This window comes from Capricornis sumatraensis, chromosome 14, assembly GCF_032405125.1.
Source record: "Capricornis sumatraensis isolate serow.1 chromosome 14, serow.2, whole genome shotgun sequence".
Lineage (NCBI taxonomy): Eukaryota > Metazoa > Chordata > Mammalia > Artiodactyla > Bovidae > Capricornis > Capricornis sumatraensis.
This window is the reverse complement of record NC_091082.1, coordinates 31,025,683-31,046,555: the sequence shown is the minus strand read 5'-3', so window position 1 is coordinate 31,046,555 and position 20,873 is coordinate 31,025,683. Positions and strand designations below refer to the sequence as shown.

General features: G+C 39.4%; 1 protein-coding gene across 2 annotated transcripts in view; it reads left to right on the top strand.

The window, feature by feature from the left end:
• EPRS1 (glutamyl-prolyl-tRNA synthetase 1) overlaps nucleotides 1-20,873 on the top strand; it is a 64,571-nt gene that overhangs the window by 21,809 nt on the left and 21,889 nt on the right. For both annotated transcript variants that reach the window (XM_068985660.1, XM_068985659.1), the window contains 7 exons: nucleotides 3,785-3,895; nucleotides 7,185-7,321; nucleotides 8,326-8,533; nucleotides 8,979-9,091; nucleotides 10,418-10,535; nucleotides 11,681-12,037; nucleotides 19,968-20,201. In XM_068985660.1, the coding sequence (XP_068841761.1) occupies nucleotides 3,785-3,895; nucleotides 7,185-7,321; nucleotides 8,326-8,533; nucleotides 8,979-9,091; nucleotides 10,418-10,535; nucleotides 11,681-12,037; nucleotides 19,968-20,201 (1,278 nt within the window). The remainder of the gene's footprint in view (nucleotides 1-3,784; nucleotides 3,896-7,184; nucleotides 7,322-8,325; nucleotides 8,534-8,978; nucleotides 9,092-10,417; nucleotides 10,536-11,680; nucleotides 12,038-19,967; nucleotides 20,202-20,873) is intronic.

Genomic DNA, 20,873 nt, shown 5'->3' with positions numbered 1-20,873 from the left:
GTCTTGAATTTATTTTATTTAGTCTTTTGTGTTTAGTCAGTTTTTGTATACATAAGGGAATTATTAATTGGTTCTCTCTGTTGCTGCAGTTACTAATAAATACACGCAAAATTAACAGGCAAAGTTAACATTGGTATTCGTTACATTAATAACCCATGTACACTTGGGTTCAAATATGAGAAATACATTTCACTACAGGCCAGTAATTCTGTAGGGTCTGTTAAGTGAACACCATATTCCCCTATCTTTCCTTCCATTTTCTTTCCTTAGATAAATCACATTCAGCTCTTTCAGACAGTTTTTTTGGGTATTAATTGCCCGGATCTCTAAATGACGTGTGTGTTGCTACTTCTTGATTTTTGTTTGTTTGTTTGTTTTAGGCATCATCACAATGGAAGATGAGAATTTAGGTGGTCAGCTTTTTCTCATAACTTGTTGCCGTTCTTGTGGCTAATTGTTTCATTTTGTTTCCCTCATTTATTTCATTTTCTCATTCTGTCTTCGACTCTCTGCAAGCTGTCTACATTTTCTACCAGCATGTTCACACGTCTCAGGTATCTTTTTACTGTGGAGACTTCTCTGCCAGGGCCTTCAGGGCTGCACACATCTGATCCAGATGAGAGAACCGCTAACTTCTGAAGCCCCGCCATCTTCACAGGTCGTTCTTCCTCCTCATCCCGGAAATTCCCTGTGCGTCTGTTCTGAGCTGGGTCACCTGGTTCATGGGTCTTCCTTTTCTTTTTCTTGCCTTTTTGCTTTGCTGTACTGTATCCTCTGTAGCTCCTGGGAAGGGGAGCGTGGGATGAGGATTGTTGAGACGGTGTACAGGAGCAGCTTCTTCACTTTGAAATTTCACAGGGATGCGCCTTGGGCTGGGTCTGTTCTCACTCCTGTGCGTTGGAAGAACATGTGGCTTCCAGGCTGAAAACTCATTCCTTCAGTTCTGGGAAAGTTTCTTGAATTCTGTTGTTTTTTTTTTTCCTCTACTGTTTTGTCTGTCTTCTCTCTGAAATGTTTCCTGAGCACATGTTGGGCCTCTTGGACTATTTCTCTAGTTTCTTTTTTCTCTTATTTTCCATCTCATCTTTTGGCTGTCCTTTCTGGTAGATGTACTCAGCCCTGTCTTATCAGCTTCTGTTGAGGTTTTCATTCATGCTCTCTTATTTCCAAGATTTCTCTTGTGCTCTGAATTTTCAGAATAACTTCCTGTTCCTATTTCATGGTTGTAATATTTCAAATGGCATTTTTTCCCATGTAACATCTCTTTCCTCCAGGTTGTTTACTTTGGTTTTTCTTTGATAATAAAGGCATTTCTCAGATACCTGGGGTGAGCCTTGGTTATCTGCTCATCTTTAACACATTGACCGAGAGAAGCCCTGAGAGAAGACTAGGCTTGTCAGCTGTACCCCTCTGTAAGGTAGTCTGGTGGGGCCAATTAGTTGAAAAGCCTCCATTCAGTAACTTTCTATCTTATCTCTTGGACTAGGCAGTTTTTCCAGAAGAATTTCTTTAAGCTGCCAGAAGTGTGAAGGCCTGACTGCCAGGGTTTTGGAGCTGACCAGGGGAAGACTCAGGCCTTGATACCTAATATCACACCTTTTCTTAATACCCTGGTCTTAGTGCAGAAGCTTCACCTTCAGAGGAAGAGACTCTGGACTCTTTGGAGTAATTTGAAACCACTGATCCAGAGATTTTGAGAATTATGTACAATTTCAGACTGAAAAAAACTCAAAATTTTTTTATTTTTGGCCATGCTGTGTGACATACAGGATCTTAGTCTCCCACCCAGGGATAGAACCTGTCTGCCCTGCATTGGGAGCATAGAGTCCACCATAACCACTGGACTGCCAGGGAACTCCCAAGACTTTAAAATCTTCTAGTCAAGACGTCTCAAACTTGTCTGATCCTAACCATCCTGTGGAATGCTTGTTTAAAAATAGATTTCTAGACTTCAAATCATTAGAATCATAGTCCTTCAGGGTTAAGTGGCCTAAAAATCTGTGCCAGCAGGCTTCTTGGTTGCTCAGTGGTAAAGAATCCGCCTGCCAATGCAGGAGACACGGGTTTGATCCCTGGTCTGGGAAGATCCCACACATGTGGAGCAGCCAAGCTCCTGCACCACAGCTATTGAGGCCCTGCTCTAGAGGCTGAAATCAACCACTGAAGCCTGCACGCCCCAGAGCCCGTGCCCAGCAAGAAGAGAAGCTGCTACAGTGGGAAGCCCATGCACTGCAGCTAGAGAGCAGCCCCCGCTTGCTGCAACTAGAGAAAAAGCCCGTGCAGGGACGAAGACCCGGCACAGCCAGTGACTAAATAAATAAAATTTTAAAAAAGCTGTGCCGGCCAGTGCCCTAAGTGGTCGTTGTTAGTCAAGTGTGAGAAGCTGTCTTCTGCTCTCTTTGTCAGCTGAGGTAACTGAACTGAAGTAAGTTTCTCAGGTTGGGTCAGCTAGGTTTAACATCTTTAAAAGGAGAAACTGAATCTTAACTGGCGTAAATAACTAAACTGAGTAGTCACGAATTAAATCTGTGATCATTCTAACCCAGTAGACGCTGAGGGAAGGAACCTCTTAACCAACAAGGATGACTTTAAAACCTCAGGGAAGGACAGGATGAAACAGTACGTTTAGAAGGAGGCTGACGCTGATTTAGTACTGGCATGAAATGTTAATATAAGCAGGTAAGGAGTAGCAATCAAGGTGAAGTTGGATGGCTTTTCAAACTTTTCTTTCTGACCCTCTGCACATGGTTTCTTCTCTGAGTACATCAGAGTTTTACAGGGAAGCAGAAAAATGCTCTCAAAGCAATCAACAACAGCACAATACTAGCCAAACAATAGCAACAACAGAAAACCCAATATAAACCCAAACAAACAGAACCAGGTTTAATTAGCCATACCACTATTTCCTGCATCCTTCTAATGGGAAAAAAGTGACTTTTATTACTTTACTTATCTGTTTGACTTGTCATGTGCTTCTGTCTACATTTTTCTTGCAAATGCTTTATCTAAATACTGCTGTTGTGATTGGTCATCATGGATAATTTTAAATTGAATAGAGAAGTGAGAAAAATACGTCACATCCAGAAAGGGATGCTGCTTCTGTTTTGGTGGTAGAGGAAGTTAGAATGTAATGCTTACCACCATTCATTGATTTCACCTGTAAATACGTATCCATTTCATGTATGTTCCAGGCCCTTGCTAGGTACTGGAAACACAGTGGTCCCTATATATGTGTGTGTGTGTATATATATAGCATGCAGACCAGGAGAAATACCACATTTACTTTTAATCTATATAATTGCCTTATTATAGTGACCTAATGCTATTTGCTTCTGGTGGTGGGATGTCGCCTAACACTGCTTATAGAAAATATCTCTATTCCTTCACAACAGTCTTCTCTAACAGTACAAAATGGAGTATCACATTTACCTATAGGATTGCTATATCACCCCACAGAATAATTTTGCTTTCAAATACCAGAGGTAAAAAATTATTTTCTAAATATCTCTTCTCATATTATGCTTTATCTATTGGTTTCTTTTCACTTGTCCGTAGCTTTTCTTGGAGAGGAACTCTAAATCCTTCAGGTAGTCTTTGCTTATGATTATTTTTTTTTTCCCTACTTGACAGCTTAAACATTAGATAACAGTTAGCAGGCAAACCAAAAATTAGTAAATGCAGTAACAAAGAATACCAGTTAGTAGTTCTGTGCTATTATTTATTTTATTGATGAAGTTTTAAAAAAAGTGTGACTTGTTTTCACACAAGGATGCCTTTGTTGCAGGTTATTGACCCAGTGGCTCCACGATACGTTGCATTACTGAAGAAAGAGGTGGTCCCAGTGAACGTCCCCGAGGCCCAGGAGGAGATGAAGGAAGTCGCCAAACACCCGAAGGTCTCCCTGCAGTCTTACCAGTGATGTCCTGTCTGTTAAAAAAGGAGCAGGATAATCATAGGGAAAATGTGCTGAGGTGGCAGTAGCATGACTTGGGGATAATTTCTATCCAGCATCATTTGTCAGGATGTCACACTAATTTTTAAGTTTTTAAAAATTTTTTATACAATTTTTAAAGATTGCTTTCTGTTTATGGGCTTCCCTGGTGTCTCAGATGGTAAAAAAAAATCTGCCTGCAGTGCAGGAGACCTGAGTTTGATCTTTGGGTTGGGATGATCCCCTGGAGAAGGGAATGGCTACCCACTCCAGTATTCTTGCCTGGAGAATCCCCATGGACAGAGGAGCCTGGTGGGCTATAGTCATAGGGTCGCAAAGAGTCAGACACGACTGAGTGACGAACGCTTTTTTGTTTACAGTTACTACCAAGTGGCTGTATTCCCCATGTTGTACATCCTTGAGCTTCTCCTACACCTGTTAGTTTGTATCTTTCACTCTCTCACCCCTGGATTGTCCTGTCCCCGACCTGTTCTCCACTGGTAACCACTGGTTTGCTGTCCATGTCTGTGAGTCTGCTTTTGTTGTTGTTGTTGTTATATTCTAGTTTGTTTTGTTTTTTAGATTCCCCGTAGAAGTGATATCGCACAGTATATCACTTTATTTTACTTTGTTTTTATCTGACTTACTTTGCTTAGCGTCATGCCCCTCATGTCCATCCGTGTTGCTGCAGATGACAAAATCTTTTTTTTATGACCGTATAGTATTTCTGTATGTGTGTGCGTGTACATGTACACACCACATTTTCTTATCCATTCGTCTGTTAATGGGCATTTAGGTTGCTTCCATATCTCTGCAATTGTAAGTAATGCTGCTGTGCACATTGGAGTTCATGTATCTTTTTGAGTTTGTGTTTTGGGTTTTTTTGGCTATACCCAGGAGTGGAATTGCTGCGTCATATGGTAGTTCTATGTTTAGTTTTTTGAGAACCCTCCATACTGTTTTCCACAGTGGCCGTACCAACTTACATTCCCATCAGCAGTGTGCAGGGGTTCTCTTTTTTCCACATACTCGCCAACATTTGCTATTTGTGTTCTTTTTTGATGATGGGCATTCTCAAAGGTGTAAGGTGATACCTCATTGCGGTTTTAATTTGTATTCCCCTGATGATTAGTGATATTGAGCATCTTTTCATATACCTGTTGGCCATTTGCATTTTCTCTTTGGTATGACATCTGTTTGCTGCTTCTGTCCATTTTTAAATTGGCGTTTTTGTTTTCTTGATGTTGGACTGTATGGGCTATTTAAGAATTTGACACTAAGTGAAAAGTAAATAATTTTGTGGATTTCTTACTGAGGAAGTTTATTCTAGTAGTAGTATTAATACTGTCCACTGAAGCGACTTAGCAGCAGCAGCAGCACATCACGCAGAACTGTTACACTCAGTTGGTACCTATTTTTTATTTTGTAGAAATAGCACATTAGCATATAATAAGAATTTATTTCTTCCTGGAGATTTTACATAATCCCTGCTCTTATCTCTGTGTGAAAGCTGAGATACATTTTTTATTAACTGGGTTGCTCACTGTTGCCTTTGCCTTTAAGCCAAAACATTTGACCTAATAGTATTGAATCAGAGCTGTGTCTGCAGTCTATCACACAGACATTGGCTCTGATTTTGAAAATATCAGTGAAGTGAAAATGATACCTATTTGTCTAAATTGTGACTATAAATCTAAATACAAGTAGCAGACAGTTTCTCTTAGTTAAGCCCTGGTTGTTGTCTCACGTGGTCATGACTGCTAGGTTGATAATATTGAAGCAAAAATAGATACTTTTGTTCCAGTTTTGTGAGTTGTCTATAAATATCCTTGTTATATAATGAAGCTTATATCCGTAGACTAACTCAGTTGTATACTAATCCTCTCATAACTATGTTATGCTCATAGACTAACTCACATACTGATAATATGCTTCATTGTTGCTGTTTAGTTGCTCAGTTGTGTCCAGTTCTTTGGGATCTCATGGACTGTGGCCCGCCAGGCTCCTCTGTCCATGGGATTTCCCAGGCGAGAATACTGGAGTGGGTTGCCATTTCCTTCTCCAGGGAATATGCTTCATGAAGAGCTATAAATGTCCTGAGTTGTAGCTTTATGATTGCCTTTCTCCGTATGACATTAGCTTCTTTTAATTTTGAAGACTTTGTTTAATGATACACCTAATGATATTTGGGGAATGTCTGTCTCTCTGTGTGATTGATTGATTTGGCTTTACCTTTGCCTGTTTTTTATCTGATTGGTTCAACCAGGTGAATGGTGGTTCCTGATACGTGATATCACCCACTACAGTTAGCTTAAATGTGAAGCTAACTTAATGTGTTAAAATCGAAATAGTGATAATAAAGCTTTTAAGGGTGCTTGTTTGTTAAAATGATAGTTATAGTCAGATAGCTTAGTTAATAGTTAAAGAATATGTAATAATAAAGAATAGGTAATAGTTAAGTAATTGATTAGGAAGCACTGATGACGGTACCACCCAGTTTGACCTGTGGAATTTTCATTATCATTTTCCTCACAAAATGCTCTATATTTAGCCTGTCAGTATTCTGTTCTGAGCCCAGCATAGCATAAGTTGTTGCAGCATACTTATTTTCCTCAAGGCATTGGTTCATTCAATGAACAGTTATTAAATACTGGTTATTTAAGATTTATTCGAAGGATCTTCTTATACTTTTCTCTTTTGATTTTGTTCAAGCAAGAATCTAAAATTTAACCAATGTAGCATTCTTCTTATTCCGCATGTCTCTTTTCTTCATATAATACATACTGAGATGGCAGAAAGTTTATCTTTCTTACACGTATACTGCTGCCCTTAAAATTTGTCTCTAAAACCTGAAACATCTGTTGTTTCCTGCTAGGATGATATCTCTTCCTAGGATGTTCGATAGCCACTGATGAGAAATGACTTTATTTTCCCCTTTGCTGCAAAAGCAGTGAGATTTTGAGTCTAGCCGAGCAGATTCTGGTTGGAGGGACACAGAAAAGTACAGCTTCAGCCCTAAAAACAAAGAATGAGTGTTTTAGGCTGGAAGTAATCTTGGGGCAGACCCCCTCATCTGACTCGATTACATTATTGTGCAGGCATCTGCCCCAGGGTCAATTAACTGGGAATCAGATTGATATAGAGGACTTCTCTTTGTGTGAAGGAATAAAATGAATACATATAAATTTGCATACTGAGTTCAATAGTTAAATGTTTCAACCAACACACTCTCTCTTTTTTTTTTATCAATCAGAATCCTGATGTTGGCTTGAAGCCCGTGTGGTATAGTTCTAAAGTTTTCATCGAAGGTGCTGATGCAGAGACATTGTCAGAGGGTGAGATGGTTACATTTATAAACTGGGGCAACATCAACATTACTAAAATACACAAGTAAGAACTTTTGGTTTGTTTTCAAATAAATATGGGAGAGAAGTCTGTGATGTTTATTGATTTATTGAAAATTACCTAATTCAGACCAATTCATGATGCTGGCTATTAAATCTCCCCATGCATAGATGCTGCAAATTCTGGACACATTAAATTTTTTCCCCCATGTATGTTTCAGTATGTTTATAGAATATTAGAATGTTAGGGTATCTTTTGCTTGTGATGTTGGAAATGACTACTGTGCTTAGTCACTCAGTCGTGTCCAGTTCTTTGCAGCTCTGTAGACTGTAGCCCACCAGGCTTCTCTGTCCATGGGGATTCTCCAAGCAAGAATACTGGAGTGGGTTGCCATGCCCTCCTCCAGGGGATCTTACCAACCCAGGGATCAAACCCAGGTCTCCTGAATTGCAGGCAGATTCTTTACCATCTGAGCTGCCAGGAAAGCCTGAAAATGACTACATGTAGATATAAAAAATAGTTCTACTATTTAGGGCCCTCCTTTTATTATATAATTCTCAGTATACAGTTGCATAATGGGAGAGATCCTTGGGAATGTATATATAGCATTCTTTATCCTAAAATCTACTTTAAATTTAATTAGCTTGCCAGTTATTATAGTGGGACATAGTATGTTAAGATTAATTTAGTAGACTCTGAAATCTCAGTTGTCCCATCATTACATATATTTCGAGTAATTGCTAAATGTTTTGAAAACAGTATTTTGGCTTTTTTAATGCTTACTTCAGGTGACTTTAAGATTCATAAACACGTTCATGTTCTTTATTGGATGTATGTGGGTCTGGCACATACTACTATCCTGATAGTAGGGCTTATACTTTATTCATCTCTTAACTAGTTCATGTCTGGTACTTATCAGAAACTCAGAAAGTGTTTGATTGAAATTTTTCCAAAGAAAATTCCTTATTTATTACAGGTACGGAACAAAATAATGCCCTTGTGACAGTGAAGGTTTGTTTTCTGAAACTACTTTTCAATCTTATTTTTAGAAATGCAGAAGGCAAAATTGTATCTCTTGACGCAAAATTGAATTTAGAGAACAAAGACTACAAGAAAACCACTAAGATCACTTGGCTTGCAGAGACGGAACATGCACTTCCTGTCCCAGCAATCTGTGTCACGTACGAGCACTTGATCACGAAGCCCGTGCTGGGAAAAGATGAGGACTTTAAGCAGTATGTCAACAAAAACAGTAAGGTAGCCTCCTAAAAGAAACCCTATTTCATTTCCCTCTGTGTTAACTTTTCTTTAGAATTAAAAAAAAAAAATTTTTTTTTTAATTTATTTTTGGCTCTCCTTGGTCTTCATTGCTGGGAGGGCTTTTCTCTAGTTGCAGTGAGTGTGAGTGGGGGCTACCCTGTAGTCGTGGTACATGGGCTTCTCATTGTGGTGGCTTCTCTTGTTGTGGAGCACGGGCACTGGGGCACACAAGCTTCAATAGTTGCGGCTCCCAGGCTCTAGACTCAGTAGTTGTGGTACGTGGACTTAGTTGCTCCAGGGCATGTGTAATCTTCTGGACCAAGAATTCCTCTTGTGTCTGCTGCATTGGCAGGCAGGTTCTTATCCACTGTACCACCAGGAAAAAGCCCAGTGCTCTGATAATTTTAAGACAGTGTATGTTGGCCTAATATCATCTTTACAGCATGAAGAACTAATGCTGGGGGATCCCTGCCTTAAGGATTTGAAAAAAGGAGACATTATACAACTCCAGAGAAGAGGCTTCTTCATATGTGATCAACCTTATGAACCCGTTAGGTAAATCAATGTAACCAGACATTTAAATGAAAATGCTTTAAGTTCTTGGAGTAAATAATATTTCAGAAGTTGAAGTGCCACTAAAATAATGTACCTGACATTATTCTCTGTTCCTGTTTCATCTGTTACTCTGTATTTCTTTTCAGACTTTATTGTAACAAGTGTTAACATTGAAATAGCATAATATTAACAACTTTTACTTCTAAAACTAAACCATCTTATAATACATCTTCATGTGGTCCAAGTAAAAAGAAAAAATTTAAGTGTTATCTTTGGATTAAATTATAACTTAACTACCTTTTCTTTATTGTGTATTTTGAGTAGGTATATTGTAAAATATAAATAGCGCAGCAGGACCCAGAGGACTGGGAGACTAGAAAGTGATAAATGCAGAAGGCAAAATTGTTTCTTTTTAGGGTGATGTAAATGTTTTAAAATCAGATAGTAGTGATGGGTTGCACATATGTAGCCACTGAATTGTATATTTTCAAAGGGTGGATTTTTTGGTATGTGAATTATATCTCGGTAAGGCCATATCAGTGGCAACCCACTCCAGTATTCCTGCCTGGAGAAGGCCATGGACAGAGGAGCCTGATAGGCTACAGTCCACGGTGTCGCTTAGAGTCAGACACGACTGAGTGACTTCACTTTCATGCATTGGAGAAGGAAATGACAACCCACTCCAGTGTTCTTGCCTGGAGAATCCCAGGGACAGGGGAGCCTGGTGGGCTGCTGTGTATGGGGTCACACAGAGTCAGACACGACTGAAGCGACTTAGCAGCAGCAGCAGCAAGGCCATATTAAAATATACTGAAGAGATATATAGGATTCTCTGGTTATCAGATTCTCTTATTTTTACTCTGTGGCCTTTACTATAAAATTTGAAAAATTTTTTTTTTGCATAGGGATAGTCTCAGGGTTGGTGGATTCTGCTAATTACTGTACCCTTTAGAATTGAGAAATTCTAGTAAAATAAATGTTTCCTAGAAATTCTTCTGCTTATAAGCAGATTAGTTGTGGTACGTGGATGCATTTCCTTTAAATCAGGAGTGAGACATGAATATCCACTATTGCCATTTCTGGTGGCCAAAGTAGGTACACCTTTGTCCTGCACTTATTTAGCAGGTTTATATCCATGAACGCTCATAAAGTGGAAGTTTATGATTAGCACTGTCAATTTTTAAACTACTCTGAAGAAACTGTGATGTGAATAAGAGAATGGACTATTTACTTATACTTTGAAAAGCATTAACAGTGCCATTGAATTAATGCAGGAATTCAATTGCTGCTCAGATAAACTTTTTTGTCCCTTCATTTTCTTTTTAGTCCATATAGCTGCATAGAAGCCCCATGCATTCTGATATACATTCCTGATGGACATACGAAGGAAATGCCAACATCTGGGTCAAAGGAGAAGACCAAAGTAGAAACAACAAAGAATGAGGCAAGTAATTGACTTCTATGGATATGTGTCTAATCAGTGGTCTTTCTGTCCTAGGATTTAGACTTTATTTCTTTTTCTTTGCTTTTAAATAAAGTCTTATATATATATATAATATGAATATAGAAAAGTATGCAAATTATAAATGTTAATCTTTTAAAAAAGTAAAAGCCTTAAGTGTTAATAACTAATTCAGGGTTGCACTGCTAGTATGTTGGTACTGGCAGTGGTTTATTCTCAGATTTGTTGGGTGTGTTATAATTTCTTGGGCTTCCTTGATACCTCAGTTGGTAAAGAATCTGCCTGCAATGCAGGAGACCCCGGTTTGATTCCTGGGTTGGGAAGATCTGCTGGAGAAGGGATGGGCTACCCACTCCAATATTCTTGGGCTTCCCTTGTGGCTCAGCTGGTAAAGAATCCGCCTATAAGGCGGGAGACTTGGGTTCAATCCCTGGGTTGGGAAGATCCCTTGGAGAAGGTTACGGCTACCCACTCCAGTATTCTGGTCTGGAGAATTCCACAGACTGTGTAGTCCACGGGGTTGCAAAGAGTCAGAGATGACTGAACGACTTTCACTTTCACTTTCTCATTTCTTTAAATAGTCTCCTAATGGTAAAGATTTAGCTTCAGGTTTTTACTATGGTAAAAAGCACTTCGTGAATATCTGTGTACCTCTACCTTTGTTTATTCCTGTTACTTTTTATTAGGATACTTTTTTTTGTTTTTTTAAGGAATGAGGTTGTTCATTTGAACTTTAAGAAAAAAAGTTTTTTGACTGCATCACGTGGCTTGCAGGATCTAAGTGCCCTGATCAGGGATTGAATTCAAGTCTCCTGCAGTGGAAGCACAGAGTCCTAACCACTGGACCACCAGGGATTTCCCTAAACTTTTTTTTTTTTTCTTTCATTTTTACTTTATTTTACAATAGTGTATTGGTTTTGCCGTACATTGACATGAATCCACCACGGGTGTACGTGCGTTCCCAAACATGAACCCCCCTCCCACCTCCCTTCCCTAAACTTTTTAAAGAGATTAGCATTTTAAAATTTTGTGTTTATCTTAAAATATTATAAAATAGTTGATAAAATTTTGTGTAAAGATATTTAACACAAATTAATAATTCTGTTTTTGGTTTTCTGTGTCGGTAGGCATCTACACCTCTCAAGACAAGATCGGCTCCTTCTTTGAGTACTTGTGCTACATCTGAGGATTCCTTGGTCCTTTACAACAGAGTCGCTGCCCAAGGGGACGTGGTTCGTGAATTAAAAGCCAAGAAAGCCACAAAGGAAGATATAGATGCAGCTGTAAAACAGCTTTTGGCTTTGAAGGCTGAATATAAGGAGAAAACTGGCCAGGAATATAAGCCTGGAAATCCTCCCGCTGCAGCAGGACAGAATATTTCTTCTAAATCATCATCAAATATTGTGGAAAGTAAATCTCTGTATGATGAAGTTGCCGCACAAGGAGAAGTGGTCCGTAAACTGAAAGCCGAGAAAGCCCCTAAGGTCAGTATCCTGGAAGGAGTTTAGACACGTTGTTGGTAACCTCATGAGGTCCAGCAATCTGGCCAGTCCCATTTTCTCATAAGACGTGTTGTCTGTAGACTGTCTGATTCAGTATTTTGATGTAACAGTCAACGTTTACTGATGCATGCTTGTGCCAGGCTCTGGAAATATTGATGAGACACAGCTGACCATCTAGAGGGGGAGAGGGGCTGAGGAAGAACCGTATACAGGCTATAATCCTGGGTGATATATGTAAATTGCTCTCAGAAGTGTCTGTGGCTGTAAGTGACAGGGAAGGAAGAAACAAAGAATATTGAAACCAGTCCTGAAGTAGAAGAAGCCCTTTAAGATGAATGACTTTCAGAGGAGGTACTGAAAGTCCAGCTCTGTGGTTCTCAAGCTTTATTGTACATCAGAATTATTGGAGAGCTCTCTCAGAAACAGGTTGCTGGGCTCCACCTCTTGAGTGTCAGCTCCAGTAAGTCCAGAGTGTGCAGAGGTTGTGCATTTGTAAAAAGTTGTCCAGGTGATATTGATGCTGCTGTCCTAGGACTGGATATAGAAGATAGCACAAGCAAAAGTTCAGGGTGCATGCAGGGAATAAAGAATTGTCTGTCAGTGACTATTTCAGATTTTTTGTAGGGGAGCCTTCAAGTGATACCACATTTTGACTGAAGTATACATTTCACTGGGCTTCCCTGGTGGCTTAGTAATTAAGAATCCACTTGCTGATGCAGGAGACATGAATTCGATCCCTGGGTCAGGAAGATCCCCTGGAGAAGAAAATTGCAACCCATTCCAGGATTCTTGCCTGGGAAATCCCATGGACAAAGAAAGGAGCCTGGCAGGCTACAGTCAGGACTTGGAAAAGAGTTGGACACCACTGAGTGACTAAACAACAGCAATACATTTCATTTCATTTCAATAATATCTTTAGGCAAAACATTTAGCCAAGTGGGTGGTAGCACTGATTTTGGAACAGGATTGCTTGCTCAAAATAAGAGACAAAACGAATGGCATCTGTGATAGAAAAATCATGTTTAATAATCAGGGTATGTAGTTTCTATACTCAGAAAGTAACAAGATCTAAAATATCAAGTTAATAGTACTGTAACTGGATAAGCTACCAAAAATTGTAGAATGTGGGTTGTGGCATGAACATGGAGAGATGTGATGGACCACTGGGCCTGACTTACGTAACTGGAGATTTGTTCTAAAATCCTCCTGGGGATCTGTTGTCTCATCCGCATCCTGGGCTTGGGTTGGAGAATGATTGAGTGATTTGTGGTTGTAAATTCCTCACCTCATTAATGAGTTTTTCTGCCTCTGACTGGAGACTCTGTACCCTAAGAGTCTTTCATCTGTGGACCTTTGCCTTCTGGTGAGGAGAGAAAATGCTTTGGGGAGATCTTGGGGCTTTGCTCCAGCAGTTATTATTGATATTTTCCTGTCTCTCTCACTGTGAAGTATGAGAAAGTTTTTCTCTTTAATTAGCCTGTTGAAGCTCTGCAGAGCTGTGATGCGCTAAAACAGCTTTGCTTCAAGGAGTGAAGACTGATAGATGTATTGTTGGGGATATAAATCCTTGCTATTTCCTGTCTTGTGGTGAGGTTAGGAGCATTTTGTACTCTATATATCTCATTTACTAAGCATGGTCCCCTTTCTAGATGTAATTTGAGGGGAAGGACTTTGATCTTTAAACTCCTTCATTCTTAGTAGAATACATTGATATCCTGGGCTGATTTTTAGTCAGTTGCTTGTATGTGGGGTAGTAACAACAGCAGCAAGTATATTGAGTTGGCCTAAAAGTTCATTCGAGGTGGTCCATACCATCTGAACGAACTTTTTGGCCAACTCAATACTTAGAGTAAGCAGCCAACTATGTCTCCCATCCTGTTGGGTTAATGGACGACATCCATTGAACAGCACTGTTATGAAAAGCCAACCTGTGGGTCAAAAAATCACCTAAATTTCTTTGGAAATTGGGGAGGTACTTTGACTACATATTTTTTGATAATGGTAAGTGTGGTACTGCATCTTACTTCACTGTAGTTGGCATATTGAATGCCTACAGTGTACCATATCTGTTTCAAAATGTTACTTATATATCTATATTTTTTTCTCTAAATGCTGAAGTAGTAAATCACTCTTTTTGCTAGAGAACCAACTCAATTACTAGGAATGGAAATGTTGTATAGACTCCATTTGGAAAGGCGCACTCTGCACTGATGCTTTTTTTGCATTTAATCCTCACAACAACCTTGTCAAATAATACTCCTTTTTTTTTATTTGTTGGCTTTAGTAGCCAATGAGAAACTGCTTCCTGCAGTGAACATAAGTAAAATGTGAACATAAAAGTAACTTCAGGAAGTTTGCGAAGCCTAGATTGCAGGTTACTTCCAGTTTACTTCAGTTCAGTCACTCAGTCGTGTCCGACTCTTTGCCACCCCATGAATTGCAGCACGCCAGGCCTCCCTGTCCATCACCAACTCCCGGAGTTCACCCAGACTGACGTCCATCGAGTCAGTGATGCCATCCAGCCATCTCATCTGTCGTCCCCTTCTCCTCCTGCCCCCAATCCCTCCTAGCATCAGAGTCTCTTCCAGTGAGTCGACTCTTCGCATGAGGTGGCCAAAGTATTGGAGTTTCAGCAGTTAGAGGCATTCTAAGCACCTGTGAGGGGTGGGGGTCATGGTTTTACTAGTTTGTTACTATTCATTAAGCAAGTTTATGCTGGTTTTACATTAATGATTTGTCTAAGCCTCTTAATCATCCATTTCCCACAGAAGTAGTTTCTCAACCACGTCATGTTACCACTCAAGTAAGGAAAGTGGTCGGCTGCGGCTGAGGTTTTATAGTTACAGGTTTCCATGAGAGTTTCTTTCTCTGTTTCTCCCACCTCCTTTTCTGCTTCACGATCAGATTGGTGATTCTGTGTAAGAACCTTTAGGCATGAAAGCAGAGTATTAGCACAACGCGGGCAAAGAATAACAACCTTCACGTTCACCCTCAGTGCCCCTTCCAGTCCGCTTTGTGCTCCTCTTTGCTCTTCCGCCTGCCCAGGAGGCTTCTGTGTTAAAGTGGTAGATCGGGCAGATAGCGTGTGAGGTGAAATTCACGAATACGCCCAAGATTTCATAGCTCTGACTGCTGAGTTACTTTCATAGTTAAGGTCACTGTTCAGATTTTACATATTAACTTGTAAAAGTTTTAAAGCCACAGATCCAAAAAATAAAGTTTTGACTTTGAACAGATCTCTCTGGTCTGAAATCTGAGTGAAACGTTCTGAACATTAAATAATACCTTATGGAAAAATTTGAACAAATCTTCTGGCCAACCCAATATTTTTTGAATTGGAAGTCAGGAACGGGTAAATCCAAGTTTTTATGGAACACTTGTGACACTTGAGGACAGGGCTTGCCAAGCTGACCTACACCTGTGTTTTGTGAGTGAAATGTCACTGGAACACAACCACACTTACTAGTTTACATATTTTGTCTATGGCCGTGTTTGTGTTGTAATTCCAGAGTTGCATAGTTGCAGCAGCCTTGCAAAGCCTAAAATATTTACTGTCTGGCCCATGCCTTTTGTTGAAAAAGTTTTCAGAACATCTGTAGTTGAGGATTTTAAAAATTGGAGTAATAAATGGCAGCAAAATCAGATGATTACTACATTAAATACAAATAATAATTCACAGTACTTCTGCGACAGTCCAGTGGTTAAAAGACTTCACCGTCTAGTACAGGGTGTGTGGGTTTGATCCCTGGTCAGGGAGCTAAGATCTCACATGCTTCAGGGTGAAAAAACAGAGCATAAAAAACAAGCAAATTGTAAAAGATTGAATAAAGACCCACAAAATGGTCCACATAAAAAAAATTCTTAAAAATAGTTCATAATTGTCTGGTCTTGTCAAACCTCGCCTATGTGGTGGGGGTGATGGCACCTTTCACTTCTGCAGTTGTAGCATTTTGATTCTCAGTACCTTGTATTTAAAAAGTATTTTTTAAACCTTTGTTTCCCACTGATCATTGAGGTGCTAAGGCCATTTTGAAAGGTTCTGTTCTTGCTAATTTTTGTTGTTGTTCTTACTATTTTAAAATTGGTTAACTTTTTATTAAAGTTCCCCCCTTTTCCTGTGGGGAAATGTTTCCACTAGTGGCTGCTGCAAAAATAGTTTGTGTACTTCTCATGTGTCCCAACCAACTGTGTTCTCATCCACTTTGTCCATTTTCAGTCATATTTTAATATCCTACTCTCAGGGTTGTTTTTACTTCCTCAAATTCCCATCTTAAACCTTTACTGAAGGTTTTTCAGTAGGCTGTTTTCGTTCTCATTTATTTGTATCAGCAATTATTTATTGAAAACTTTTTTTGTCTGTGTTGGCACATTAAGTAAGTTTAGAACAGTCTTTGTCCATTAAAGACTTAAGATCTATTAACAAGTGCTTATGCTGTTGTGTAGTCTACTGAGTAGTATCATCCAATTCTGCTTTGTAAATGCCTTTAATGCAGAAAATTAAAATATTAAAAGAAATCATTTTTTTTCTCATTCTGTGAGACATATTCAGTAATAATCACAGATCTCTTTTAAAAAAGCAGTTTTTGTGGCACATTAGAAGGATTCAGTTCAGTTCAGTTGCTCAGTTGTGTCCGACTCTTTGTGACCCCGTGAACCACAGCACGGCAGGCCTCCCTGTCCATCACCAACTCCCAGAGTCCAGCCAAACTCATGTCTATTGAGTCGATGGTACCATCCAACCATCTCATCCTCTGTCATCCCCTTCTTCTCCTGCCCTCAATCTTTGCTAGCATCAGGGTCTTTTCAAATGAATTAGCTCTTCACATCAGGTGGCCAAAGTATTGGAGTTTTAGCTTCAACATCAGTCCTTCCAATGAACACCCAAGACTGATCTCCTTTAGGATGGACTGGTTGGATCTACTTGTAGTCCAAGGGACTCCCAAGAGCCTTCTCCAACACCACAGTTCAAAAGCATCAATTCTTCGGCACTCAGCTTTATAGTCCAACTCTCACATCCATACATGACTACTGGAAAATCATAGCCTTAACTAGATGGACCTTTGTTGGCAAAGTAATGTCTCTGCTGTTTAAGATGCTGTCTAGGTTGGTCATAGCTTTTCTTCCAAGGAGCAAGCTTCTTTTAATTTCATGACTGCAGTCACCATTTGCAGTGATTTTGGAGCCCAAAGAAATAAAGTCAGCCACTGTTTCCACTGTTTTCCCATCTATTTGCCATGAAGTGATGGGACCAGATGCCATGATCTTCATTTTCTGAATGTTGAGCTTTAAGCCAACTTTTTCACTCTCCTCTTTTACTTTCATCAAGAGGCTCTTTAGTTCTTCACCTTCTGCCATTAGGATGGTGTCATCTGCATATCTGAGGTGATTGATATTTCTCCCAGCAATCTTGATTCCAGCTTGTGCTTCTTCCAGCCCAGCGTTTCTCATGATGTACTCTGCATGTAAGTTCAATAAGCAGGGTGACAATATACAGCTTTGACGTACTCCTTTTCCTATTTGGAACCAGTCTGTAGTTACATGTCCAGTTCTAACTATTGCTTCCTGACCTGCATATAGGTTTCTCAAGAGGCAGGTCAGGTGGTCTGGTATTCCCATCTCTCTCAGAATTTTCCACAGTTTATTGTGATCCATGCAGTCAAGGGCTTTGGCCTAGTCAATAAAGCAGAAATAGATGTTTTTCAGGAACTCTCTTGCTTTTTAGCAGGATTAAAATTACCTTTTAAATTTAGATCACTGTCTCATATTTTCTGTAATGTGATGCATACTATAGTGATTAAGATCAAAACTCTAGAACAACAGTCCCCAACCTTTTTAGTACCAGGGACTGGTTTCATGGAAGACAATTTTTCCATGGACTGGGGGGATGGGGGGATGGTTTCAAGATGATTCAAGCACATTATGTTTATTGTGCACTTTATTATTATTACATCAGTTCCACCTCAACTTATCAGGCATTAGATTCTGGAGTTTGGGGATCCCTGTGTCTAGAATAAACCCTAGATTAAAATTCTCACTCTACCACTTACTGTGTAACTTTGGGTATGGTCCCTAATCTTTCTAAACTTTTCTTTTTTTTTTTTTATAAAATGGATAAGGATTGTTTAGAGAATTAACTAAGATGGTCCATAAAAAGCACTTAGCATCATATCTGGTACAGAGTAAATAGGCCATAAAATGATGGTCACTTATGTTTTATGCGTCTAATTCTCTTTCTCTCAAGAATCTTTGGTTACCTTCTAAATCATCAGAAAAGACTGAATAGCAAGTAGTATGATTTCACCCTGTTTTGAAAAATAATCTGAGTAGATTATTTAGATGGAGAAGGAAATGGCAACCCACTCCAGTGTTCTTGCCTGGAGAATCCCAGGGACGGGGGAGCCTGGTGGGCTGCCATCTGTGGGGTTGCACAGAGTCGGACACGACTGAATCGACTTAGCAGCAGCAGCAGATTATTTAGATATCTAGAATGTTCCATTTCCCAATTGGAGAGGTATATATAATTTTGGTCTTTTAGAATATTTCATTCAGTAATGAAGTGGTTTTCCCATGCTAATTTTCTCCTTTGCCACACAAGGGTTTTTTCCTTTGTGAAGTGTGTGCCATCTGACTTTGAACTGTAGTCAACACCTGCTTATGGTGTAAAATGGAACTTTTTCAGATAGGTGTCTTTTTGTAGAAATGGCTGCAGGGGAAGTCCCTTAACTTTTTTTTCTATGTTCTTTCATTTAGCTGATGGAAGATTCTTTTTTTCTCAATTCTTATATGTCTGATTAACTCTCTGTCTCTTTTCTTAGACAGATAGATTTTGCTTTGAAAACACTTTTAAGTTCTAAAGACGGTATAAACAAGAGACAGGTCAGAAATACAAATCAGACAACCAGCTCTTTGCAGTTTCTCCTTTTATCCTCCTCTGTGATACCTGCTGCGGCACTCTGACAGGCAGGAGAATTGTATCATAAATAGCTGGACAAGGAAGTGTCATTTGCTATTTTGTTGATGCAATTCTTTGAAGATATATGGATTCTTCCTGCTTCCCTTTGAGCCCATCTTAACATTCTTTCTGTTTCTCTTGGGTTCTTCTTAGCTATTTGGAGCATTGTTAGAATGTAGCAGCAAAACTTGCATAAGCTATTTGGGAGGCACTTTTTCTCTGATTGGATTGATGCTTCGGCTTTCCAGCGGTAGAGTGTGCAGTATAAGCATGTAGTATAGTCTGTGGTTAGATGGTGTCTCTATTCAGGTGAAGTATCCAGCTTGGCCTGTGTTGGTGTCCTCTGCTGAAGTCACAAGAATCTTCCTTTTGGCTGAGTGTTTCATTCTTCTTCACCATAATTAAGTGGAAGTATCAGAGGCTGATATATATATGAAGTGAATATCTAAAACCTCAACATACACTCTCATTTCATTGTAAATTTTTAAGAGTGATGTAGTTATTCTTTAGGTGAGCTCATACTGGTTTTTTCTAATGGTATATTTTGTGTCTGTTAAATGGGCTGAAGAAAATAAGAATTTGTACAGGCAAATTATGATTTTGTAAATTCTGACTCCACTATTTACAGTTCTAAGACTTGGAAACTGACAATTTGCTTGGATGTTCTCCACTTTGTCTGTCTACATATATGAAGTTAAAAGTTATAGTATTATATGTGTATGACATTTATGCTTATTTTTATGATTTGCATATAGATTTATGATACTTATATTTTTAACTTTTCTCTAGCTTTGATGTGTTACTTTAGGCTGATTATTTGACTCCTTTGTGCTTGGATTTCTTCTTGATGATTATTTACAGGGATATTTTGCAGTAATTAATGATTTTTAATACTAATTGAAATTTTCAGAAATTTCAGAAAGCATTAAATATTTGTCTTTTTTTCCCCTTTTCTCACAGGCTAAAGTAAATGAAGCTGTAGAATGCTTACTGTCCCTAAAAGCTCAGTATAAAGAAAAAACTGGGAAGGAGTACATTCCTGGTCAGCCCCCATCATCTCAAAGTTCAGATTCAAGTCCACCCAGAAGCTCTGAGCCTAGTGGTCCAGAAACACCAGAAGCCAAACTACTTTTTGACAAAGTAGCTTCTCAAGGAGAAGTAGTTCGAAAACTTAAAGCTGAAAAAGCTTCTAAGGTTGGTGTGGTATTACATTTGTGTGTTTTTGTTTTGTACATTACAGGCTACTTTCTTTGCCTGGAACGCTTTCTGCCCGTCAAACCTAGTTATCCTCTACTCTTAATGTCAGTTCTCAACTCTTTTATCTTGCCTTTTAGGGAATTGTTTGTTGATCCTTTTCCCACCAACTAGGGTTGACTGGACATGCTCATGGACTCTGCTGTTCTCTGACATAACACTTCAGTTCAGTCACTCAGTTGTGTCTGACTCTTTGCGACCCTTCTTACTACAGCACGTCAGGCTTCCCTGTCTTATCACTAACTCTCAGAGCCTACTCAAACTCACGTACATTGCATCGGTGATGCCATCCAACCATCTCATCCTCTGTCGTCCCCTTCTTTTCCACCTTCAATCTTTCCCAGCATCACGGTCTTTTCCAGTGAGTTGGTTCTTTGCATCAGGTAGCCAAAAGATTGAAATTTCAGCTTCAGCATCTGTCCTTCCAGTGAGCATTCAGGACTGATTTCCTTTAGGATAGACTGGTTTGATCTCCTTGCAGTCCACGGGACTCTCAAGAGTCTTTTCCAACACCATAGTTAAAAAGCATCAATTCTTCGGCAGTCAGCTTGCTTTATAATCCAACTCTCACATCCATACAGTGACTACTGGAAAAACCGTAGCTTTGACTAG